This window comes from Pleurodeles waltl, chromosome 3_1, assembly GCF_031143425.1.
Source record: "Pleurodeles waltl isolate 20211129_DDA chromosome 3_1, aPleWal1.hap1.20221129, whole genome shotgun sequence".
NCBI lineage: Eukaryota > Metazoa > Chordata > Amphibia > Caudata > Salamandridae > Pleurodeles > Pleurodeles waltl.
The window spans coordinates 1,786,134,958-1,786,162,161 of record NC_090440.1 but is presented as its reverse complement, the minus strand read 5'-3'; the positions used below and the strand labels follow the sequence as shown (position 1 = coordinate 1,786,162,161).

Here is a 27,204-nt window from a genome sequence, read left to right as displayed (position 1 = left end):
TCCCCGCAGACTAAGACAACTGTGCTCAATACTGTTTTCGCTTCTCATTTAGAAATGTTGTAGTATTGGTTACTAACTATTTGCTACATCGTTTGGAGATTGTGAAAAACACTGTTGAAAGGCTAATTTTGGACACGAGGCATCAAAACCCCACCTCCAGTTATCTTTACTGGCCACGCACAGCAAGGCTCTTGTATATATTGAATGTGCACTTTTTGTGCTCCTCACACTCTTTTGCTGGCCAATCCCAAAATTCACTGTTTGAGAATCAGCAGTTATTTTTGAGGGCCAGGGCTTATTCTTCTGCCTCAATCATTTTCTGCGAGCAAAAGACACATATGGGAAAGACGGAGGAAGGGAAAAAGGAAAAAGCGTCACAAAGGGAGAAAGTAGAAAGCTGCTAGAGTGAGCTGAAGGGGCAGGGAGTGCCTGTAAATGGATTGAAGAGGCCCGTGATGGCTTCAAGATTACGCTGCCTCAGTATTCTGTGTTCGCACATTTGATTACAGAAGCTGCGTGTTTAAGAGGATGGCTTTGGGCACCTACACCTTTTTATTTACAAATTAAGCACTGACTGGCAGTAACTAAAAATGTGGATGGACTGGCCTCTCATAAGAAAATATGGGCTCTGCAAGACTGGGAGAGGTGCTGGAGACCTTTGGTAGGAGGATGGTGAGGTTGTAATGGCACCTGCTCTCACCTGTCCGCACTGCTTGGCTCGCTGGCATGTTGGGGTGACTGATGGGGGTAGCAGGTCACATACTGATGCTGCAGTGAGTGCTTTGGTATGTGATGTGTGTATTGGGGCGGTTGATTGTCTGCTGTGATTTCTGCTCGATATGTACTGCAAAGGAGCGGAAGGCCTGCTACTTTGGTGGCTGGGGTCCCTAGGCCTTTACCAGGAAGAAGGTTGATGATGGGAGTATCTAGGGCAAATGGTGCTGAAGCACGCTAATATTGGTAGCAATGGTAATTATTAACTGCATGCATGGACGTATTGTTTGTTATGCGTGATAGCTCACCAATGTTTCTTGGTGGATAACTGACCCTACATGTATTAACAAGATCTGTAACTAATTATTAATAAAATAGACGTTATTCTCGCACAGTAGCCTTCTTTCTCTACATTCATTGAACACAGTGCTGTCGTTGATACATAGTATGGTCAATGACCTTTTAAAAGAGTTTCTGAAAGTTCTCTATGAATCTCCATGAGGAAGATAGACTTTTTTATGAAGTATATCCACTTCCTCATGGAAAACTGGGTTGCCCTATCACGTCGATATTACCAGTGCTCATGGCGTGTGCGCACATGCCTTGTCTGTGGGCAGCTGCTCTAGTACTTTTTCTTCTACAGTCAGTAATGCCTGTGTCTCCTGTAAGCCCTGTATACATCCGTGTCGAAGTCTAGACTCCCTTCTCTTTGGACTCTTCAAACAGCTGCTTCAATGAAATGGATGCACATGCCAGCGCTGTGCATCATAAGTGACTGTTACAAACAACAAATGGCTGATCTGGGTGGACTGATATGTATGTGAATGACACACCAACAACGGGACGAGGGTCTGGGCTTTTTCACCACTGCCCTCATAAAATATATTAGCTTGGGAAGACAGCCAACATGATCACTATCCAGACCCGTAAGTAACTTGTAGGCCCAAGTGGTTTGTATTTCTGTTGTTTTTTGTTTTTTTTAACTTATTTTAGAATTAAGAGGACGGAAGTAGCCTAGGTCGGTGGTTCCCAACCTTTTGACTTCTGTGGACCCCCACTTTATCATTACTGGAGCCAGGGGACACTCCCAATGAGTCATTACTGAAAGCTGGGGAACTAATCTGTTAATATCATTTAATTTTCTAAGCAGACCTCAGGTTGGGAGCCACTGACCTAGGTCATATGAATCAACATGCATGCAGCTGTAATGGAAAGGAAAGGTTAGATAGCCCTTCAGCTCATCAGAATTTCTGCTGTTCTTCCATCTCTTCGGCAGTACTGCCTCTCCAGCGCAAACACATATTACCTGTCCTAGTCTGCCTCCCAAACACCCCTCTCTTCTTTCAGCATGGAGGATCTTAGCACTAGGGAACAGGGCAATTGCATGCTCAATGCATGGATCATTACACTTTTTGATATTTGCAAGTGTTCACTATTTCCTTATCTCAAAAACCTAAATAACATTGTAGCAATGTGACCTAAAGAGCAGAGGATAGTCAGCGCTTCAGACACACAGCAGATCACAAGTACTCATCCCAGTAGCTCTCAGGAGTATAAATAGAACAATTACTCGCCCACAACCAGCTCTCAACTAAAGACACAGGAGAAGTATGGACCCTTCCTTTCCTAATTATCTGAGAAAAAAGAAATATGCAGTTACAATGCAGAGAATAGAACATATTTGCTTGATATGCAATTGCGCAGTTTTGAAATACTCTTCATAACCTCTTACTGTCATCCAGTAATTAGAAACCTGAAATCATGCCATTATGAAAAAAGATGAGTGTGTCAAAAAGATGTAAACGCCTAATGGTTTGACAAACACCCAACTGGTTTCAGCATACAAACAAAATAGGCATTAATGTACTGGCAAATAAGGTTTATCGTTCAGATCCTCCCTGCTCATGCCTGCTTGCTCTAGACAGCAAACCTCTTAATGACAAATCTTCAGCCTCACTCTTCAGTCCAGACACCACCCTTCCTCCTACCAATATGCCTTTGCTAACCCTTGCTTTGGTCTGTAAATGCAGTCATGTAGCAAACACCCTATGCAGAACCTGACATTCACTCAACCCACACCCGTTCCAGACCCGGCAATGGTCCCTCCGTGCAGGCAGACATCTCCACCAGTTATTTGAAGATTTGGTAGACTATGTGATTACCAAAAGCAGCATCCTGTGGTCTAAAACAGACTATCCAATTAAGCACCAGCCTCCATCATAAAATGCAAGGTCTTTTTTTAGCTTCTATGTAACATTTTAGTGATCAAATGATAGTTCTAGCATGAAACAAATATATGGACATTATATACAAAGAAAAGCGTAGTACTGCAAGATTGTTATGCCATACGGCAAGACAAATCAAGAGGAAATAAATCAGGCGATACTTTGCATATTTCAACAGTGACTTCTACACACTGGAGCAAGTGCAATCATACTATGCATATTGATGACCCATGTTTTACCTTTGTATTGCATGATCCTCATGTTTGTCGCGCCAGATCTGTTGCCCTGACCAGATGTACAAAGGCCTTTTGCATTTCCTAGCGGGCCGAATCACAATTTCGGCCCTTTAAGAAATGCAAAACAGCCTTTTCCTATGTACAAAGGCCTTTAGGGAATCGCAAAATGCGATTTCTACCATGAAGAAATCGCATTTTGCAATTCCCTAAATAGTAACTCGCAAATAGGGATTTCCTACTTGCGATTTTGTATAAAGCAATTCCTAAATGCAAAATAAATGTTTAGGAAAAGCAATTAGCATCGACTTCAAGTTGATGGTAACCATGTGCAATTGAAACAGGCATTGGCAATTCAATGGGTCTCGCATTTGTTTGACTTAGAGCTATTAGCGTTGACAAGTCCTAACCAGACTTTTATTGCCACATAAATTGAAAATGAAAAGTAATACAGTTTACTTACGCAAGCTGATTTAAAGTGCCATGCCATGAGCGTGAAGGAGCACACAAAAGGAAACAGACGTTCGCTCGCAGTCACACATATCAGCAGTTATGCAATTATCTATGTAACAGGGGTGATGTCATGCAAAGCGCTTGACTACTGCCCAGCGAGATCGCGCTGCGTAGGAAATAAAAAGAAAAAGTAGTCCAGAAGCCATGCGGAAAACACAGAGTCTCATCTGTTTTCAGTAATTTACTGGTGCTGTTGAGGAGGGCTAAACACAGGAAAAGGCATGACGTATGCATGCCTTTCACAAATTAAATAAAGTAAATTTAAAAAGGCAAGCCCACGAACCAACAAAACTGATGGGCGTGGTTAAAAGCCCAAAGGGAGATTACAACAGGGGCCACAGCGCTTGTGCACTCGACCCTAAAAATGCACCCCAAGATGTTTTTTTTTAAAAGTGCAATAGAGCACATGTGTGCGCTCTACATGTGCACCCCTATTTTTGGGGTACACTGGGGGGGTAAGGGTGGGGCTTTTGCCCATAGCCATCCTTGGTTTTCCATTTCCCTAATCGAGATTTCCGAATAGGAAATCGTGATTTGGGAAATGCAAAACCAGACCATTGTCTCAAATGGCATGGGATTTCTTATTTGCGATATTGTAATAGAAATTCCTTCTCTGTAGGAATCTGTTTTAGGAAATCGGTATCTTTGTGCATACATTTTGCATTTCCTAAATAGCAATTTCTATGAAGTCGCTATTTAGGAAATGCAAAATTGCATTTTAGTACATCTGGCCCTTCGAAGGCACGGGCACTGCTGGGATGTCAACCCATTTAGCTTTTAGTGCATTTATAACATAAAAGAATGTCAGGTGGGTTTATGGTCTCTTCTTTGTATTTTCCCAGGGTTATGAATGTTTCCACATTAAACAGGTCTCCTAGTTGTATTATGTTCAGGTCATGAGTTGCTGCTTAGCCCTCGGTTACTGAGTTTGGGGCAATAAAAGACTGTCTGTTAACAGGAGTTTTGGAGAGCAGAGGTATTTTGCGCCCTTGCTTGTGAGCCAGCCCCCACAATACATGTATGGTGCAACTTTACAGTATCTATTTGCCTTCTGTATTCCATGCTGGCTGCATACCTGCAGAGTTCAAAGGATGGGGTAATTAGGTCTTTCTCAGGTGTGGCATTTTCTTATTTTTGTGGCACCATAAATGAGTGAATTATGCTTGTGCTCCATAAAGTTAGCCATCTAAATTTGGAGCTGCGAGGTTACTCATTTCATATGGACTAGTTAGTGTTCACCATCTCGTTCTAGGTCGCCACCAAGGCCAGGCAAATCATCAATGATCTTAACCTGTTGAAAAAACGCATTTTGGAGTAATAAGGATGTTTTCAAATAGATTGGGGAAGTACTATTGTACTATATACCTCAGGGCCTGGATCAGGACTAGGGTCGCTAAGGTATTTCTATTCCCAGACTCCTTTCTGAGTCATCTGTCCACTGAAGGGGATGTTCTTGTGCATCCTAATTCATGCCCATCATTAACAGAAAGATCCGGGATTTACCCCAATATATTCTGAGACAGGAACCGTATGAGGCGTATTAGCAAGTATTACCTATTAAATATTTCTGACTTTTGGGGGTTTCTCTAAGCGTGCTAATATTTGATGTTAAGACTTTCAGGTAAGTACCTTCCTTAGGTGTATGCATTAGGGGCTATTTTTGTAATTACTGATTGGTCTTGAGGTGTATGCCTGGTCTCCATTGTGAAAACCTCCATATAAGTTATGATAATATATGCTGCCACTGTTTCACGAGCTTGGAATCCATGTAACGACCCCAACCTGCCTTTACCAACCTACAATATAAATCTAAAAAACAAACATGACAACATAACGTATTAAACTCAAATTTGATATACTGCAATACTATGGCTCTTGCCACGGAGGGCCCAGTTTGCCAACCACCGAACCTTCTCCCGATTGCAGTGGCTACCGCCTACTCACTTACTACAATACCTGTCTGCCACACAACCACAGAGTCAGCCCTACAATGTCTTCTCCATCTGCTCATGTTTATTTGGCCTGCATGCTGGCAGGGTGCACCAAGACAAGTGATTGTATGATCACATGCAGCAGATAAGCCTCGGTTTGGTAACAGCCATTCACAATAGGATAATTTAGCTATTACATCAAGAGTTCATTGTCTACCCGGGGGGGGGGGGGGGGGGGGGGGGGGTGGTGTACCACTTGGGAACAACGTTGTAACTGATGAGTTCCTCTTACTGGTCTTGTTTAGGAAGCTGTATGAAGCCTGCAGGTCCGAAAATACCATTGTTGTATTGTTCCATAGGAGTCTGAACCTTACTGAATACAGCATTGTGTGGCTGCGTCCCATAGTTTGTAGCTTCTTCTTCACATTGCTGAAAGTGTTGCAAGCTTCCTGCACTGCAATTGCGAAGTCAAGAAAGAAGGAAATTCGGGCGTCTGAGTATTACATGTCTCTTTTCTTACATGCAAACCTGAGCTTAGCATGCCTATTGCTATAACTTAGGATGCATTTGATAGTGGGTCTTGGTGTCCTGCTAGGAACTGGTTTGGGTGCTAGAAGTCCATGAACACTCTGAAACTATAAATAGGTGTGGAAAGCTTCCTTTCACAAAATACTCCAGGCACATGATTTCAACTACAAGCTCTATTTTGCCAGTAGTAGTAGACTCTGGAATCCGAAGGATGCACATATTGTTTATCCGAGAAAGTACATAGAGGTCCTTGTCTTGAGTCTGGTAGTTTCGAGCGTTATCGCCGATGCTGCTAGTTTTTGTTCATTATGCATTGAAGCAATGTCATCCAGATCTAAGTCTCTTCTCTGTAGTACATAGATTCTGCTGGCTTTTTGTATAAGTGTTCCATTATTCAATCAACCCTAATCATTAGGGAGTCAATTTGCCATCAATACTATAAAGTTTGTATTCACTCCTTTAAGTAAATCTTTCAAGTCTTGACATCGGGAAACATCCTGAACAACTAGGTCTAAACCACTACTTACCTGAACCACTACTGCTAAACAACTAAAAGGTCTCAACAACTAAGTACTGAACAACTACTGTCTAAACAACAATTGTGCCTGAATAACAATTGCCTGAACATCTAATATATATATATACTAGTGTACTGAACAACTACTGTCTAAACAACAATTGTGCCTGAATAACAATTGCCTGAACAACTAATATATATATAGTTGTTCAGTACTTAGTTGTAGAGACCTTTTAGTTGTTTAGCAGTAGTGGTTTAGGCTATAGTTGTTTAGGACCTAGTTGTTCTTTCACACATTCCTGCACATCATGTGTGTTGTCCTCTTCTGTTGTCATATTCTCTTCGTATGTATTGTTGTCTTTGTCGATAGTGTGACCCTTTCTTAATGTGTGAAAAATCGGTTTTGCTTGCTCGTGGTCAAATTTTCCCTATATTGATTGTAATAGCAGCTATAACCAAAGAACAAGTAACTCATGCTACTGGTGTGAAGAGGTGTACCAAGGAAAGTATCACCTGTCATAACTGTCACTAAATAGCCCAGTGCTATATTATTGTTTTGTCGGCTGCTCTATGCCTTGTTGGCCTGGGCACGGCACTGGCGAGACCGGTTGAGGATGCCGTTCGCAGGGGAGGCGCCGCGAGGAGCATCAGGAGCGGGCGAGAACGGGGGCGAGGTCTGCTCTGGGGCACACTGCTATTGAGGAGGAAAGGTGTGGTCTGGTGGGCAGTGAGTCACACACCCTTCGGCCCGATTCCTGATGTGATACGGCCTCTCCCCCCCTGCAACGGTAAACGGCAGTGAACCCACATTGTGTAGACTAAGAGACGCGGGGCAGGGGAAGCATACTGGGCCCACCATTTGTACAAAAAGGGTTCAGCAGGAAGTGACTGACGACGGTGAGCGTGGCCCTACATACTCACTTGAGAACTGAGGAAACTAGTTGATTACCACTTTTGTGACCCCACTCTGAGATAATAGCAAAGCTAAGGGGAAGGAGTCTTCATGATGGGGGGGCACTTGGAAGGCCGTAACTTCGCTACTATAGACAGAGTGCCGGTGGTGCCCATTGGGGGCAAATGAGTAGACCATCCGGGGCGACCACGCTGAAAGGGTGGACCCCAAGTAAGGACCTGGCCACTGCAGATAACTGAGGGTGTTCCACAAAGAAGTGGTGACTGGACGTGATAACAGCTCGGAGGCCTGGTTGGTGCCCCTGTGTGTATGGCGAGCCATACACATTGCAACCCTAGGCGAGGTGGGTAAAGACCAGGTACACAGGCAGCCCCCAGAGTAATACCATTACTTAGTATGCAACTCCACATCATGCTGCATAGAGGATCACCAGGCAAGCCCGAGATTTCCCAGACTGAGCATCAGAAGAACAAGAGGAGCCCTCGAGAGCTGCTCTACTGGAGGCCATACAGGGATCTCATGTGGCGCTGGAGGGCCAAAAAGTTAATGTCTCCATTGAAGTCAATCTTCATCAAGCTGATCTGCACAAGGTGGCTGATAAAGTGGCTGAAGTGAAAATGAACATTACCTCCCTGCAAACGGAAGTTCAACGGCCTCAGCAATAAATGATCACTACGACAGCGGTCGCAACAACACTGGAAGCTACAGCAGAAGACGCAGAGAGGGCCGGTCAAGCTGAAATAATATCTGCCTACTGGGTTTCCCTGAAGTAGCTGAGAGACTATCCCCTGAGCAGTTCCTCACAAAATGGGTGCGATCGGACTTGAAACCACTGGACCTTTAAGAGCACTTCCTGATAGAAAGGCTGCAGAGGGTACTGACTGCTTGGCCTCAATCGGGGCCCCATCCTAGGGCCATTATACCCAGCCTCTTAAATTATAGAGATAGAGACGCTATCCTTAAGGCAGCTAAGGAAAATTCCACACCGCAATATGAAGGCCGAAACATTGCCATTTACCCAGACTATACAAATAAGGTTCAAGAGAAGCACAAGACCTTTATAGAGGTAAAAGAAAAAACACCTCAGAGCTATAAACATTCGCTATATGCTGTTATATCCCACTAAATTGAAAATCATCTATGCTGGAAATACACAGTTCTTTGAGTGGCCAGACGAAGTTTGGTCATGGGTGGACATTACGGACCCTGCGCATAATCACCGTGGGATGGCGTCGGAGAGGCCAGGCGCACGTGGTGGGCAAAGGAGAACCCATGGGCGATGACTGATGCAACTGGAGGAATCCACTCAAGGGTGTACTGGCCGAGTGGGGATTTGTGAGGACAGCACGATTACTCCTGCCGGCAATAAACAGGTGGGAACCCTGGAGACGGAGGGGGAGGACTCCTCTAGTGAAGTCGATACAACACTTACACCATCCAACAGAGCTGAAGCAGTACTGGAGACAGGCTTTGGGACTGAAACCGCGCATGGCGAGTGAGTCCCATGACCAGGGGAATTCCATGTTGCTATAAACTCAGACACCCATATCCTTTATACTGTAATGTTTACCATTTCTAAAGATGTATATATTATAGATATGCCTAAAACTTACCTAATTGACAATAACATGAAGCGGGTAATACCAGGACTTGGTTGCCCGGGTGGGAGGAGATGGAGGGGATTATGTGGACATTATTTGCTGGGCGGAGAACAACATTGCACTTTAGATACGAATGCATAAGTATGGATCACAATTATGATGGGTTGTGGTATGCTTCATTACCTGAACTGTTATACGTTGATTGATGTCAATATACTGTAACTGCCTCTCGAAGACATCTCAAGTGAGATACAACGGAATCTGTACTCAACATTGTGTTGTATAAAGTGTTAGTGAGGGTAGACTGGGTGCTGAGATTTCACACTGATGGTTATTTACTGAAAAGGGGACCTACTGGTTTCAGTGGGAGAGGGTGGAGAAGTAGTGCTGGTCCTAGCACGTATAGACATGTGGATGAGGAAACATAAGAGGCTACTGTATTCTTGTCCTGGGTGGGAGGAAGGGGACAACTGTTTTGTTAATCTGCTATACGGTTACGTCTTACAAGATCATTAATGCATTGTTCAGGGTACATCACTACTACAGACTTGCATTCAATACACTAATCATGACTACACTAAATAAGTGGAAACTCCTCACCTGGAATATTTGGGGTTTGGGATCCTATCAGAAACGCTATAGAGTGCTCTCCACACTTAGACAGGGGATAAGTATTGCACGCCTACAGGAGACGCACCTTACTGATCTGGAAGCAGAAAAACTTGCCAAAAAATGGTGGGGTCAATTCTATTATGCTAATTATTCCACATATTCCCACAGGAATTCTGGTGTGGTTTTCCCCTGGGGTCCCTTTCACACTGACATATATGGAGGCAGACATTGAGGGACGTTTCCTGTTTTTGCAGGGTACACTAGACGGTACTGAGGTAGCACTTGTTAACACTTACGGCCCAAATGTGGTTGATGGTAATTTTTACAGAGCAATCAGGGGATTGCTTGTTCCCAGCTGGAATTGAAAGATGTGTGGAGGGAGGTCCACCATGAACAGAGGAAATGCACATGCCACTCAGTGACCTGCAGCACATATGGAAGGCTGGACAGAATCTTGATGTCAGACCATGAAACCCCAAGGGCTGGGGAAGTGGAGCACCTCTCCCGTTACTTATCTGATCATGCCCCTGTGGTGTGTTCACTGGACTGGGGAGTTAGCGTCCAACTGACCAAAACACGGAGATTTTGTTCCGATATATTACAAGATGCGCATGGGAGGGACACACTGACAGAGGTACCCCAGCACTACTTTGCTGAACACTGGCTAGGAACACAAAGCCGAGCCATGCAGTGGAAAGTGAGCATTTCTTAGGGTCAATACAAAAGGTTAATGTATGGAGTGTGCAAAACTCTGCGGGCAGAACTCTTTAAGGAGCAGAGAAAAATGGCAGCAGGTCACAAGCTGTTGTCTGCCAATAGTGAAGGGCACTGTACTCCTTCGCAAAGCATTGTCAACGAGAGAGCAACTTGAATGATACACATTGAAATCCTATTGACAGTTGCTACAGAGAGAGGGGGACAGCTCTGGGCGATGGCTGGCATGGATACTGCACCATGAAATACCAGCACATCTATCATCATGTGCCTTAGGACACCAGAGGGGGCTGATGCATGCATGCAGGCTAAAATAGTAGACACATTCAAGGCACACTGGCGGGATCCAGCGGAAGAGACAGACTTTCTGGGAGCTCTCACTCTACAGCAAATTAGTTACGTAGAAGAGCAGGAACTGGATGCAGGCATTACACTTGAGTAATTTAAAACGGCCCTTAGGGCACTGCCAAAAGGGAAATAGCCGGGAAGTGACGGCTTCCCGGCAGAGTTTTTATCAGACTTACATAGTGGACATAAGTCAGAGATTACTAGAAGCCAAAATGAAAGGGATTTTGCCCTCCACGATGTGGGAAGGGTGTGTCATAATAATACCGAAACCTGGCTTGAACCCCTCTGATCCATTTTCATATCGACCCTATAACATGATTAACACTGACACCAAAATTATCTTTAAACTCTTAGCATTCCATCTATGGACGGTGATCGCACAGGTGGTGCATACTGATCAGTGCGGTTTCATACCTGGCAGGAGCATCGCCATGAACCTGAGGCAGTTAATGCATGTGATGCACAAGACTGTGGGTTCCCCAAATAGACATTGCAAAGGCCTTCGATACAGTGGACTGGCAATACCTCATGGCGGTGTTGATGGCCATGGGCTTTGACCCTCAATTTTGATCCTGGATATCCCTGTTGTATACTGAACCAACTGCCGCAGTAAAGGGGGGCACTGGTGCTCAACTCCTTGGACTGTGGGCAGGGGTAGAAGGCAGGAGTGACTGCTGTTGCCCCTATTGTTTGCTTTGGCCTTGGAGCCACTTGCAATCCTTATCAGACAAACCCTTATTAACTGGGGTGTTAGGGTGGGCGACACGGTTCACTTGGTGTCGATGTACGCAGATGACACCCTATTTTACCACAAGTCCCCTAAGGAATCACTGCCACTATTAATACAACATTTGGACGAATTTGGTGATATTATGGGCCTAAAAATTCGTTTGGAGAAATCCTTGGTCTTTTTATTGGGCAGACATGCCAGGATGGATCCTATGACACTACCGCCCCGTTTGCTGCGATGGAACACAGAAAAATGTTGCTATCTGGGCATGATGATAGCACCTACTACGCAAAAACAAATGCAATATAATACAGACAGAGTGGTAGATGGTCTTAAATCCTCAGTACAATTCTGGATAACGCTTCCTTTGTCCATGATCAGGTGCATAGCGGTGGCAAAAATGGTCTTTCTGCCCAGATGCCTCTACATACAACAGCACCTATTTGATACACTCTCACGGGCAACATTCCAAAGATTGCACTCCTTACTACATTCATATGGAAAAACGGAAGAAGTAGGGTGGCACGGGAACACTTACACTTGATGTATGAGGGAGGCCTTGCCCTCCCTCACATGGAAATGTACTATCTTGTATCCCAATTACGGCACGCTGCACACTGGCCTACAGAAGACACAAACTGGGAAAGGTTGTTCCTGGCAGGTAGGGGCAGGGTGATCACAGTGTCACAGTTGCTATACTCTGGCGGTAGGGCCACAGAGTACCTTACCTTATTACACACAGAGCAGCCCTATGGGAACAGACAGTAAAAGGGACGTTAGGGAAGACACCCTTTTCCAGGGACCTTCGATTCTGGGACTTGCCCACCTTCTGCATATTGGTCAAGGCTATCAACACCACGGTGTGGAGGGAGGGGGCTGTGAGACCCTAGGTGATCTTTACCCTACAAACACCTGCATTACATTTGAAGTGGCACAGGACACGTTTGCTCTGGGGTAGGGACAGTTTTTCCTGCACACCAGTATAGTGATTATACTTAAAGATATTTGCCCAGACTACCCCCAACACACATTTGACCCCACTGCTACTCCGAGCTCTCCTGGAACTGGCGGGGCCACAACCTTTAATCACACACATGTAAAAAGCACTCTTAGCAGATAAGCTGCAACTCAAGTTTAAATCCAGAAATGCACGGGAGAAGGATCTGAGGGAACATTTTACTGACACAAGCTGGCAGAAAATGTGCTTGCTGGTGCACACTGTATCTAGTAATGGCAGATTTAAATTGGCTCATTTTAATTATCTGCATCGCACTTACATTATGCCCGTATTACTACATAAGATTGACCCACTAAGGATGGAGGGGTGCTCCCGATGTCAGGAATGCAGGGCCACCTTTCTGCACTTGGCTTGGTGCTCCCCATCAGTCCAAGGAGAAGTGGGAGGAGGTCTTACAATACTTAGGACACAGTTGCGGCATACACATTGAGCTTACTCCAGCTGCATGCCTACTGGGAGATGTGCAGTTCCATAAGACACAAAAATGGAATACAAATTCATACATTTGATACTTCGTTTGGCCAAGCGTAGGGTGGCTGTCAATTGGCTGGGTCTACAAGGGCCGCAGGTGAATCATTGGAAAAGAGATGTTGTGGAATGGGAGGTGGCGGAATAACTAAGGATTAAGAGGATAAGAACTGATGATAAACCTGCGGATGAGCTTCAAACCTGGAATGCACTAATAGATAACTTTGAAACACGAGATATCCTCTCACGGGAAAACTGGTCAGATGAGGAGGTATAAATATACATAACACTAGTCGTATTCCTAGTATATGAGGAAAGTAACATTGCCTTTGGTATTATATATCCATGTAACTGAAAAAAGGATGTGGCCATGGAGAGACATGACTAAAGCTGTATAAGGCAAATGACTAAATGCAGCATTGATCTCATTTATTATTAACATTTTATTATGTTATGTTTCTTTTTAGGGCCATGTTGGCCTGATGAATGTATCAAGGAAACTAATAAAACAGATTCTGTAAACAAAAATATGAATTTAGAGATCTTCATTAAACACGACTCATATGTTTTGTACAGATCATTATACTGTAGTGCATTAGCCAAGAAAGTCTGGGGACTAAAGGGAGGGGAAACCTCCAAGAACCTCAGTTTTGTATGAATTTACCTTTAGACAGCTAATTGACCGTCACTTTGCCACGGCCTCAAGCCCAAAAGAAAACAGGTACAGGTATTATCTCCTTTACAGTTAATTATCAAAATTACATGTCAATCACCATCATAGCACATACACAACAGCTAAAATTCCTTCATCATATCAACTACAGGGGCCACATAAAAGCTAAACAGTGTGAGGCTCAAGGAGTCTTCATGTCTTTTTTCAGATCTGCAGCCAAACCATAAGAAGGCATGAAGACTGTTTGACTGGGGCCTATTACAAAGAGCTGAAACCAGTTCAAGGCATGCTCTCTCGCCTATACCCTCGCTAGCCAATCACTAGTGTGGCAGGACACACGGTGGCAAAAGCTGCAGGGAGGTCAAGGAGGATGAGGGCTGTACCTCCGCCCTAATCTAGGATCATACAGAGTTTGTTCTAGACTGTAAGTGCTACCTCTGCTGGGGTACAAATGTAGTTAATAGTGATAAATACTGAGAGCTACATGTTAATTACCTTTTTAGTTAACTTGCCACAGAAAGCAAGTAAAAAGATGGGACGGTAGTTGCTAAGAATCGCAGGTCTGAGGGAAGCCTTTCATTTTAGTGGCTGAACAATGACTATTTCCAATTGGAGGGTAAGAAGCGAGTCTTAAAGAACAAGATAACCAACTGCAAAAACAGAACCTGAAAATGTGGGATAACTAGATGAAATATGTGAGCTGGACACGAAACACCTGATGACCCTGATTTGGTGGCATTCAGAAACTTTAGGCCCACTTTCAATGAAATAAGGTTGAATTCAGACAGTTTTTTCAGATTTCTACCCAAAGTAAATAGTGCTCCAAATGAATTTACTGTGAAAGAATAATAGATTGTTTGGATCTTAACTGAAGAAAACAAGCAAAGATTTACTCAACTCAGAGGATGGTGAGACCACATGCTGAGTAGAGCTGGGGTTTGTGAATACTTTCAGAATTTTTAACATTTCCTAAAAGACATTAATGCTAGAAAGAAGGCAAGTAGTATAGAACTCTGGGCAAGCTTGTCTAAGTTAGAGCTCTTAAGAGCAGCCTCATAGATAACTTTAGCCTCAGTTGCATATTTTTTGTGACACGTTCTTCCCAGCACACAGGATTTTGCAGATACATTTAGCATTGGCCAAAGCAGTGGTGTACTATGGTGCTGAAGATGACTTATAGCGAATGTACCCTTTCTCCACTTCCTATGCCCATCTCATACTAACCAGTTTCCATTCTTAAAAGGCTCCCTCTTATCAGCCATCCATGTCCTTAAATCCTCTACTGAATCTTAGACCTAACAGGAGCAGGCACATCCCTATTAACCCACTGCCAGCCACATGAACATGTTACTTACCATTGGTAATGCTCTTTCTGGTGGATGTTCTATCTAACCACAGATTCTTCACCTTAGAATACTCCTGAGATGCCAGACTGAATGCAGAAAGTTTTCTTTAGCAGTGCTTCTGCGTGTTGCTGGGTGATGCAGTGTGGATCCGCTTTGGCTCTGTACAACCCAGGAAATGACAGAGCAGAGCTGCATATAAGCGCAATCCCTATGTGCTGATGTCAGATTCTTATTTCCCTTTCCACTCCCTCACAAGCGGAGGGTGAACAATTGTTTGTGCTAGTGTGATGATCTCTAACTTGATACCTTTTTAGAGCTTAAAAAGTGGTCACTTCACAGAACGGAGGGCGGGAAGGTGGGAGAATGGTGAGGAATCAGCTATTATATAGAGGAGTGGTTCCCAACCTTTTGACTTCTGTGGACCACTACTTTATCATTAGTGGAACCCGAGGACCTCCACTGAATAATTATTGGAATCTGGGGACACCCCACTGAGTCATTACTGAAAGCTGGGGACCTAATCTGTTATTAATATTTAATTTTCTAAGCAGTCGCAGCCCCCTTGAGGAAGCTTCGCAGACCTCCAGGGGTCCCCGGGCCACAGGTTAGGAACCACTGAAATAGAGTATCCACCAGAAAAAGCTTTGCCAAAGGTTAGTAACTTGTTCTTCTGATGAATACTCCTAAATGCAGATTAATCACCTGAGTATAGATACCGGTAGTACCAGCTCAGGTGGAGGATCAGAACAGCGTACTCAGACCAAAATGCCCTGCAGGACAGAGTGGACAAAACTATCTTTCTGCTAGACCAGGCCATCAAGACCGTAGTACAATCTGAACATCACAGCCTTGCGGATATCAAGGACAGGCACTCAGTAAGCCAACTCAGTGGTAGCAGCCTTATCCCTAGTGAAATGGACTCTCAGACCTTCTGGAGGCTGCTTTTTGTCCAATCCGCAGCAGATCTTGATGCAAAGGATTATCCACCTTGACACAGTCCTCTTCGGCAGAGCCTTTCCTTTCTTTGTTCAGGAGAACCCTACAAAAAACTGATTGACCACACAGTATTCTCAGGTATGAGTAACGTAAAATGTTAAAGAGCTTCCGCTGGACCCGCTTCTCGTTCTTTCAAAGGGTGAGAGGGCGCACATAATGCAGGCTGGATGGTGGATTAATGCTGTCCGACTGCTGAGCATCACAAAACGATTTGGAAAGAACAGGTGTGTCAAACCTTTAATAAATGTCATCACAACTGGTGATTTAAACAAGGACAGTAGGGCCGGATAAATAAACAAAAGGACATCCGACAGCTTCACTTGTACTGATCAATCTTGCAACAGCTACACCATTCCCAGCAGCTTGCATAAATGGATTTTGTAGAAGGGCGCCTGGCAGCAAAGACGGCATCCACTGTCTCAGACATCAGGTAAAATACAGTAAGTTCTTATTGCGGAATCTTCACACATGTATGGATATACCGCGCATATCTGAGTATACAACCCTGACCTGTTGCTGCAACAGAAGATCCTACTGAAGTAGTAGTCTGATTGGAGGACAGGTGCTCATGCCCAGCAGCTCCAGGTACCATGCTCTTCTGGCCCAATCTTTAGCCACTAGGATGACTTGGCACCAGTGATTCTTGATCTATTTCAGAACTCAGGACACGATAGTTAGGGGAGTAAGGTGTACAAGAGTTCTGTGTTCCATTCCAGCACGAATGCATCTGCAAATGAGTGTTCTTGCGGAAAATACAAAGCGGAAACCATTCAACACTGTACATTTTAAACAGTTGCAACATGATCTAAACAGGATTCTCCCTACTGCTGTAAGATGTTCTGTGCCACCTTGGTCTACTCTAGCATTCAAGGACCCACGTGGTTTACAATGGAGGAAATGCCATGGCATAACAACCAACCTCAGAGGCGCAGAGTCTCCTAGCACAAGGCCCGCCGCCACCCTGTTTATCGCAATACCACATGATGTTGCTGTCTGTGAGATCCTACATCAACTTTCCCTTGATGGATGCCAGGAAGTCCTTTAGAGCAAGTCACATGGCCCACAACTCCATTAGACTGATCTGGAGCCGAGCTGCTGTTGGGTTGGAGATAAGAGTCCTCTGACTACCACCTCCCTACCAATCAGTTCTGGGTAGGGAACGAACAGGCCGCTCGACCAACTTCATTTGAGCAGCCACCACTGCAGATCATGAGCAGTTTTCGAGGGAATCTAGATGACATCCAGCAGATTTCCAAGATGGTAGTCCCACTGAAACTTCAGATTCCTTTGAAGAACCCGCATAGGCCACATGGTGCACCTGAGAAGGTGTACACAGTAGGCTAAGATGCCAAGAAGTCTTATAAATGATCTCATCATGATCCAGGGTCGAGCCTGAAAATATGCACTCTGCACGTCCATTAGTTCAGAAGTCCAGGGCAGACACAGCCTGGACGAGGATAAGCATTGTGAATTTGCAGTTGAAGGTCTAAAAACAAGCCAGAGACCGCTGTCTTTTTTGGAACTAGGAAATAATAACAACAAGCATATTCCTCTTCTGAACCCGGTACTCTCTCAATAGTGTTCTTGGAGAGTAAAGCTACCACCTTATGCAGAAGAATGGACAGGTACTCTCCAGAAATTCTCTCTGCTGTGAAAGGAATATTTGGCAGGGAAAAATACAGGGCATAACCATGCTGCTGGATTTTTAAGACCCATCTGTCAGACGTGATGGGTCACCACACTTGAAGGAGGAATTGATCCTGTCCTCCACTGGAGAGCATGTGCCACTAAAGGCAAACTAAAGCGATGTGGTGGCTGCTGCAGTAGGGAAGGGGCATGGGAGGACTGATGCATCTGCCTGCAGGCTCTCAAAAAGTCTGAGGAGACAGTAGCGCTGGTTAGGGAGTCTGTCATTGCCTATATGCTGACCCTCTAGAACAGCATCTCACCTTTATGACTTGGTAAAGAAACTGCTTGGGACAGGCCAACATAGCCCGGGAGAGTGCTGTGGCTCTACGTTCCCTAGGGTGTTCTAACTCAAAATCTATCTTTTTTACAACAAGGCATGAGCCATAAAAAGGCATATCCATGACAGAGTCGTGCACATCACAAATCCTTTGGTTCAGATTCACATATGTTAGCGAAGCATAGCATTGATGCCAACTGCCCTCCCAGGGCAATCAGTAGTATCAAGGCCAGCACAGATGACATATGTAGCCACATCTTGTCTATTATGAATTGTAAGAGCCAGAAAGACCCTACATTCTTCAGGGACTTCTGGAAAGATCACACCAAGTCCCACAGGGCATGCACTTAATGACACAATAGGAGGCAGCATTAAGTGACCAGACTTGACAAGTCCAAGCTGTAAAAATATTTTAAGGACATTTGTTTTCGTTTAAACATAGGGCAGCTGCAAATCTGGCATCTCAGCTGCCCTTTGGACCACCACAGCAAAGATGGGACTTTCTTCCATTGGTGGCCCAAGTGGCAAGTCTAGCCCTACATCAAGGGAGGTGTTAAGTCCACTGGCCTTTTATAAATACATGTAAAAGTTATTATCTGTGTAATATGAGGGGTAAAAATCATCTCCATCTCAACCATGATCATCCCCATCCTGTGGTGTCACTTGATCAGGATCTTAGACAAAAAGATAATAGAGCCCCTGCTGCCATATCTGCTTTGGTAGAAGCCCCAATGTAAGCATCAGAAAGTATGACAGCTGGTTGCATTCTTGTAATCTTGTAGCACGCCATCGGTCAGGATCGAGCCAAAGTTGGCTGGGTGTCACTGGAATCGACAATGGATCTTCTTACAGCAAAGGTGGCATTTGTTCCAGTATCGATGTGTTAGGAGCCCAAACAGGCCTTGGAGCCAGAGTGGAAGCTTGTATCGGACTCAGTACGGGGGCCCATGATGGGACCTACGGGATCAGACAGTGCTGAGGAATGATCCACTGTTGGAAACCCCACCAGAGGGAGGTGGAAGTACATCATAAATCTCTACCATGACCTCTGTAAAGTCTTCAATCTGCTGTGGCTTCACAGATGGCCTAGGAAGCTCTAGGTGCATTGGGATTAATTGTGAAATTGCCTATGTGACAAGAGACCTACAAGGGTGTATCTTGACAGCCTCAACGCCTTTTCTTTATGTTTAGAATGGTGCAAAGGATTTGAGTTCTGCCTTGCCTTTTTTATATTTGTGTTTGGAATTCAACTTAGACTGACTGGAAGGCTTCTAGCGTGCAGCTAACCGCTCATGACAACAGCCTCAGGAGTGGGACCAAGTCCTAGATCATGAGTTGGAGCTTCGCCTCCCAGTACCAGTCAGTCTTCAGGTGTGCGAGGACACATTTATGACACAACTTTGAGTCATGGCCCAAGCCCAGGCATACCTTGTACGAGTAAGTAACTCACATTTATTTTTTACAGTTGCAGCGTGGTTTGAAATGTGTAGGTTTAGGTGGGGACATGGTTAGCTAGCACATTGGAATTCGATGTAGAATTTGTCAGAAGACTGACAAAATAGGGAGCAGAGCTCTGGATCCACGTCAGAAAGAGTGGAAAGAAAAGAACCGAAATCAGTGCACAAGGGTATTGCTTGTATGTGGTGCTCTGCTCAGTCACTTCTGGTATAATACACCGTCAAAATGGAGCTGCATGGCAAAACCTAGCAGCACACATGACCACTGCTGAAGAAAAGTTTCTGGATCCTGTCTGGCTCAGGGGTAGTATTGTGTTATGTGGAATCTGCAGTTACAAATATCCTTACAAATATCCATCAGAAACATCTGACCTCTTATCTATTCTTTCGAAATCCACAAGCCCTTACAACCATCCAGAGCCAGCCCAGACTAAACAAAACTTCACACCCTTTCTGTCCCTTCTCATTCAAAAACCCCACAACATCTAGACCTCTTGATCAGAATATAAACGTACCTACTGAGTGACCACACCCAGAGTCCAAAGTTCATACTTATCATCCATTGCTCTAAATAAGTGGCCTTAGAAACTGCCTTGTCGCAAGCAGAAAAGGTGATCATTTCCAAGCTTATCAAACAGTCCACATAATTCGACTCCTTCCACCTTTCCTACTGGGAATCCCTAGTGCAACATTAAAAACTCTCAGCCAACATTGATCAGTTACTCCTCTGCATCTACGGAACTATTTGCAACACCGCTTCTTTGCGGACTACATCAGTAATCCACTGTCCTTTTGGCTCTAAACTGCTAAGTGTGCATGCAGAGTGCACAGAATCATTGCAGCAGGTGTGCTGATTTGCAGAGCATGGGATGGGGCTCAGTTTGGATTCCTGGTGCAAGGGCAACAATGAAGTTCTGTTCAGTAAAAATAAAATGAGGCGCTGATCAGCTACACTTAGAGCACAGTTTGGTATAAGTGAGAGACAGATGAGAAGAAGGAGCTTGGAGATGCAGCCCACAGAGGAGCCCTGTGGATCACCCTCTGTGCCATGCCCGAAAAGACAGGCTAGCACTAAAACCTAAGTCTTGTGCGAGCCACTGAAGGGAAGATTACCCAGTCAGCTGCGTCTTAGCCCATCTTCAATAACAACAAAGCACAAAGGATGGTCAGGAGCTACAGAACCTAGACTGCTGATTCACATTTAGTCAAAAAGTAGGCATTGTACTGCAAGTAATCACTGTTAGGGCTACCAACCCCTGGTAGAAGAGTTTATGGCACTCAGAAATATACTGCTTAGCTGCTAAGGAGTAATACATGCTCACAGCATTGGTCCACACCTCAAGCTTCCAGGAAAGAAACTTAAAGAATCTCCCAGATTCAGGATGACCCTTTGCTCAGAAGTAGTTAATCTCCCATCTGTTCACATTTTCTCATTGTTACCGCAGTTCTTATGGAAGTGCGGCCATAGAGAAGCTGTAGAACCGCTATATTTATAAAACGGAGCCCATGTTGAAGTTCAATTTTATTTTGTTTAATCATTATTCTGACTTGGCAAGCAAATATTTAAAAGACACAGCAAGTTACAAAATCATCCATTATTAGACCTATTATAAACAGATTAAAATTATATAAAAGTTGTCTAAAAAAGACATATCAACATTTCTCCCATACTAAGAATAGCAAATACTATTCTCAAGCAAATGTTTGCAGGACATAAACCATACCTCTCCCAACACAGAAATAAGATTCATCACAACATTTACCAACGATTCAGCAAGTGTAAATAAGATCCTGGAAAGGAATTGGAGAATTCTACCCAAAGATGAGAACATAAGACAAAACTTAAAACCTCATCCATAGATTACATATAGGAGAGCTCTCAGCCACTGAAGGACCACTTGGTTCATAGTCTTTTCTTACTCATTGTCCATATACAATCTTTTACAAGGGAAGCGGGATTCTTTCCATGTACAAAATGTAAAGCATGTAAGTATAGCAAGAAGCCAACAACATACCAAATACAAGGTTGCCCTAAATCACAAGGAACCACTAAAATTTGAACTGTAAATCTGATTTTATAATGTACTGTCTAATATGTTCCTGTGACAAGCTCTACATAGGCAGTTATATTCATTAAACAACAGGTAGAACTTTAGAACACATGAAAGCAACAGTGAAGGAAAACCCCACAGATACATCAACACAAACAAATCTAATCAGAACAGCAACAAGGATCAGCTGAGATTTTTTTGCATTGATGGAACCCCACTTAATCCACAAGGTGGAAATCGAGTAAAAAGGTTGCACCTACTGGATTCCTAATATATTCCTAATATATTACTGAGATAAAAACAATAGTACCTCAAGGGATTAATACTGATGAGGAATTGGGGACACATTTGGGCTAGCTGTAGACTTGGGGTTAAAATGAAAGTCCCCTGAGTGTTTTGTGAAGAGTTCCTTTGGGAACAGATAATATATTACACTATTTGGGACCATGTGTGATGATGGTTTTGTCTACATGGTTACTGTTCCTACTGATATTATCCCTTAAGCCCAATAGGGGGTATTACGCCATGCATATAGCATGCTGTGCATAAAACACCAACATGTCCTGTTTATATTGTTCTAATAGCTGGACGGCAGATGCTGGTGAACTGCGGGTGGCTGGAGCAACCAATGGCCTGGCTGCCTAACGCCGTGCAGTGTACCTGCTTGACCCTAACATTACTGTGGCACTCCCGCTTACGACAGGATAGTGTGCACTGCACCTTCATGGCCGAGTCGCCCTGACTGGCTTGTAGTCAACCTCTGAGTTCCTAGTGGCAACAGAGGTAGTGTATCCTGCCCGCTATCAGCACACAATATGGGCAAAAGCGATTAGCACAAGAGTAAACTTTCATTTCATCAGTGCAAAATCGCAGGGACTGTTTAGATGCATCAGAGACATCCAATGACCCAGCCCCGGCAGAAACTATCTATAACTCAACAACTGTTTTGGGACAAGTTTAAACAAATAATCTAGCTATAGTTCTATATCATAGGTTAAGGCAAACTATGGGAAACCACAAATTATAGTTCCCAGAGGAATCTGAAGAATATGTACCCTTCACTAAGCTGCTCACGTTGACATATGATGGAGCATGGGTCCCACACATATATAGTGTGTGAGTGAACGCCCAATGTGTTGCATCCCGGCTACGAAGTATCTAAAAGAACTATGGAACATTCGTAAGTGGGAACACAGCAGGAGACAATCTCTATCAATTAAAAACATAAACTAATGCATCCTCATTTTTTGCACTATTATACCCCTGCTAAATTCCACAAACTTGACAAAACCAGATCACACAAGTTTACTCCCTGTCAGCATCCTTAGGTTGATTTTTTTTACATTTGTCATGGGACTGCTGTGTCCTTTTGAAGAGAGGTACTAGCTACGATAGCGCACATGGTTGATTACGAGATCCCAAGTACACTAGATACACTGGTCATGGGCTATGTAGAAAAATATCTGAAATCAGCAAAGCATCTTACTGTGCTCTTACCGTTGCAAGCCAAGAGGGAGGTAGCCTTACGATGGATAAAAGGGCACTTCCTACGCAAAATAGCTGGCTCGGAAGTGTCACGACCTGCAACACCAGATCTAAATTATTTGTAAACATGCAGCCGCCTCACTCTATACCTAAAGCCATATGGGCCCCATTAAAGGTCTATTTGTCTCAATCGCAAAATTATGACTTGAGTTTTCCTGACACCTTCTCTACTGATAGGGAATAGGCTTCTGGCATACCCGTAATGCTATGTATCCTCAACAGAACTGTTGAGAGGTCAGCTACATGTAGGATTGCCCTTATCATCTGCCTGATGCACTGATTACAATAGATGACATATGATTGCTGCATATATATGGTGACATGCTCTAGCAATGTTTCCTTATATTTTTTCTACTATAAGTAAGTCGCTGTTGTGTGAAGTACAATGTCTCTTTACTCTTATGTGAACATTTTTCAAAAATACATAAGCAGAGATAAGGTGCACAAAAAATCAATTAAGAGTAGGATCAAAACATCACAGAAATGCACAGACAAAACAAGGGTTAAAGTAATGTTATAGTTAGAGTTTAAACTAGATCTTGACATATGTTAAAAACACCAAAATTCACTGAAAAAACACAGTTAAAATGTAGTTATGGTTACAAAGCAAAACCTAAAAAACACTGAAAGTTGAAAATTATAACGTGCTCCCATCATGCGCTGCTCATGACCTCACATACATCACTCATTACATGTTACATGACACCTTTGATAACATCAATGATATCTCAAAAGACATCAATGGTGAAGTCCCTCATACAAAATGCCACTAGCCTCCTTTCACTTGCAGGAGCTTAGTTCTCCCTTTGAGTGGCTGCCATGTAGGGATGAGGTATCCTGCCCCTTCTCAGTGCTAAACCTGGTTTTCCCTCCTGCTAGCAGAGAATAAGGTGACTCTGGGTATGAGTGGATTCAGATTCTTAAGAATCCCTTTTGGAATTTTGACTTTAATTGGAACAGCTGTTAAGGCTGCCTTTTCTGTTGCCATCGGTTCACGTTCCCTCTCAGGTGACTAATCCCTGCTAAGGGATCACTCCTAACATCGCGCCAGCATTCCAGTGACTTTCAGGAGGGCGGTTGTTAACAATCAGTCTGGTTTACGTTTGGCACGGTCATTTTTTTGCGATGCGCAGCTACATTTTGGCAGGATTCAACTTTAGATATTTGGCTGCCATCCACCACCTGACCACAGAGAAGCCTGGAGACATTAGTTTTAGCTTTAGTTGACAATCAGTTTGGTGCCACCGGTGTACATGTAAACTTGTGTGTCGGAATATTTCAGCAGTTTTGACAGCAGTAACACATTTAGCTCACTTACTCGTCACTTTTTAGGCAGCTGCTGACTGCATCGTTAATTAAAATGGTCACAACAGTAACCTGATGAAGAAGTGCGCCATTTTTAAAATGGTTTCCCGGTGAAGCTGCTTCGACTTAAGGAAAGTTTGGGGTCGTGCCTCGGCACCAGGAAGTGCAAGGTTCTTCTGTTTTCAGTGTTGTGTCCATTTTAACAGCCAGGTATATCTTACATGTAAATAAAGACCTACTCTTTTCATACGTAAAAAGGTTGGGCTAGCCGTTGATTTTACTGTGTGAAACTATGTGTGAATTATAAGCCTGCTATCACCACCAGAAGTGAGTCTTGGCTGCTTGCACAATTGGCAAGTCAGCAGTACACAGGGAGTACTTTCGTATAGAAATACAGTGCAATAGTACCCAATGCCCTGGTCACCAGTGGCAAATATAAAGTATAAGCCACAGATAGTGCCCAGTATCCCCGACGGCTAATCACCGCGTGGGGATTATGTGAACACTAGCCCTTTGAAGACAGGGATAGTGTGAACACGCTTGCAATTACATTTCCCTGAATATACACTGTGCACTATATCTGGCAGCCCCACTGGAATATTAAACAGATTGCATACATTATGACACATACTGATGATCATCCAAACAACACAGCAGTTCTAGCCTTGAAGAAATTCCAACTGTGGAACAAAATGCATTGGCTGAATGACTGTGTATGGAGTTTTTAAGAGTCACATTAAAGACTTGTTTTGGAATACTTTTTGGAGAGGACATAGCAGTGACTGGCCGTTCAAATTCGGATCATGTTGTATGATTACCGAAAGGACAACAAGATAGAGGGTTAGCATTATAAAGGCCCACAGAGCACCAACCATATAAACAATTCAAATGCATACACACTGGACCAGATGCATTTTGCGTCATCAATAACTATCTATTTCTCGTCTTCTTCTTTTGAAAATACAGGCACTTTGGGCCAGATGTCGCAAAGGTTTTTACCCATTCTGTGTCTATGGGAAAAAGTGTTCGTACATATGCCCCTTAATCTCTTGTTTTTTTTCTGATTATGCTAATTCTGGTTACAATTATCTCACTTTATTTATATGTTTTATTTACTATTTTGGTTATTATTCGGGCCAACAACGACGTACCTATTTTTTTTTTTAAACGTTTATTTTTATTTTTATTTGAGTAATTACAATCATCATAGTGTAGTGCCCTTCAGTTCCTGGTACCAATTCAAGCATATGCATTACAATTGGCTTATATACAGTAACATAATTGTGTCATGGCTCTGCCGGGCTCAATATAGGTGACTAATATATACAGTGCATCAGGTTATGTTTGCCTGGTCTTTCAGCCATCGTTCCACTTTGATCTTACATCATTTGCTATCATCCTATGTGTTACCTTTTAAACTGTTAACGCAACTAATGTGAACATGAAAACAGTAGGGTCAGTACTAAATTGTGGTGTGAGTGGGGCATGCATTTGAGCTTACACATTCAGGGCATCTGTATGGTAACTTCAGCCTCAGTTCTTCCCCCACTCCAGTGTATTAGTGGGGCCCACTGCAAATGAGTGCCATGTTCATCCCCAGCACGTACACCTAGGCCTATTTTTTCTTCATAAAAAAGAATGTAAATAAGTGAGTTCAAAATGAAGGCGTACATACCGAACGAAAGAACGTGCGTCACTGGTAGTTGCAGAGATCTGGAGTCCTCATTAAAGAATTCACATTCTGTAGTAAACTGCAATACAAATAACATGTTACCGGGTTGCACTAACTAATCCGGAAAGAAAGATTAGGATTTAAGATCTTCAGGTCACAGGCAACGGTAGAGCTGATTCAATAAACTGGATTAAAAAAATTGATAAAAACAAGACGTTAACTTGTATTATCTTACTAAAATGGCACTAAAATCGTTCTGGTAACACGATTAAATAAGAACTGGCAAATTCAAAACAGTTCTTTATTGGTGAACGTTAATGGGTGGGTGGGTTTGTGTGGATGGGCAGGTGAGTGCATTAGGTGGCTCCATGTCTGGGTGGGTGAATAGGTGTGGGTGGAATGCATAATGTGGGTGAGTGAATGTGAGGTAGTAGGTGAGGGAAGGTTGGAGATGAGTGAGTGCATGAATATAAACAAGATGGACCTCTGCTTGTGCCCAGTTGTTAAGGGATGAAGAAGGCTCAGCCTACTGACCAACATTCTCTCCACGCAGGGAGGGCATTGAGAGTCCCCACCATGCCACAGTCCAAGGGAGCTAGACAGAGGTCTAGGACTGAAGCATTCCATAAAACACGGTTTGCCTCGGGTGGATGAGGTGAGTCAGCAGAGCTCCATTTCACCCATCAAATCACACAAATGCAAAGGCCTAGAAAGGTTCAAATGCAGACCCCTTCTGGCAGAACCCAACCGTACTCAGTAGCAGTACTGCTAAGATACTTATGTCCTGGTGGGCACAAACGGTGAGCCCTGATAATGAAATACTTGTTGAGTGCCAATGGCCTGAAGCACAAAGGGCATGCGGACCCATAGGGCCTTTCAAAGTCATATCTCTCATAGGACAGAGGTAATTGTATCAGAGATGTTCTCAGTACCAGTAATTTAGAAAGCAGCATCTGATCCTGGGCAAATGGACGGTGCCCACTTTTTCACCACAATCATCTACGCTTCACCGTCTATACTGCGCAAACCTGGGAGCCTATAGAAGAGCCGTCATTGTTGGTATAAGTTGTATAAGGATGCTTGTTTCTGGTCCAGGGAGGACCTGGCTTGGCAGTTCGGGCTGGACTG

General features: G+C 43.7%; 1 protein-coding gene across 5 annotated transcripts in view; it reads right to left on the bottom strand.

Moving 5' to 3' along the window:
- PGAP1 (post-GPI attachment to proteins inositol deacylase 1) overlaps window positions 1–27,204 on the bottom strand; it is a 764,579-nt gene that overhangs the window by 517,532 nt on the left and 219,843 nt on the right. For all 5 annotated transcript variants that reach the window (XM_069225850.1, XM_069225846.1, XM_069225848.1 and 2 more), the window contains one exon: window positions 26,080–26,155. In XM_069225850.1, the coding sequence (XP_069081951.1) occupies window positions 26,080–26,155 (76 nt within the window). The remainder of the gene's footprint in view (window positions 1–26,079; window positions 26,156–27,204) is intronic.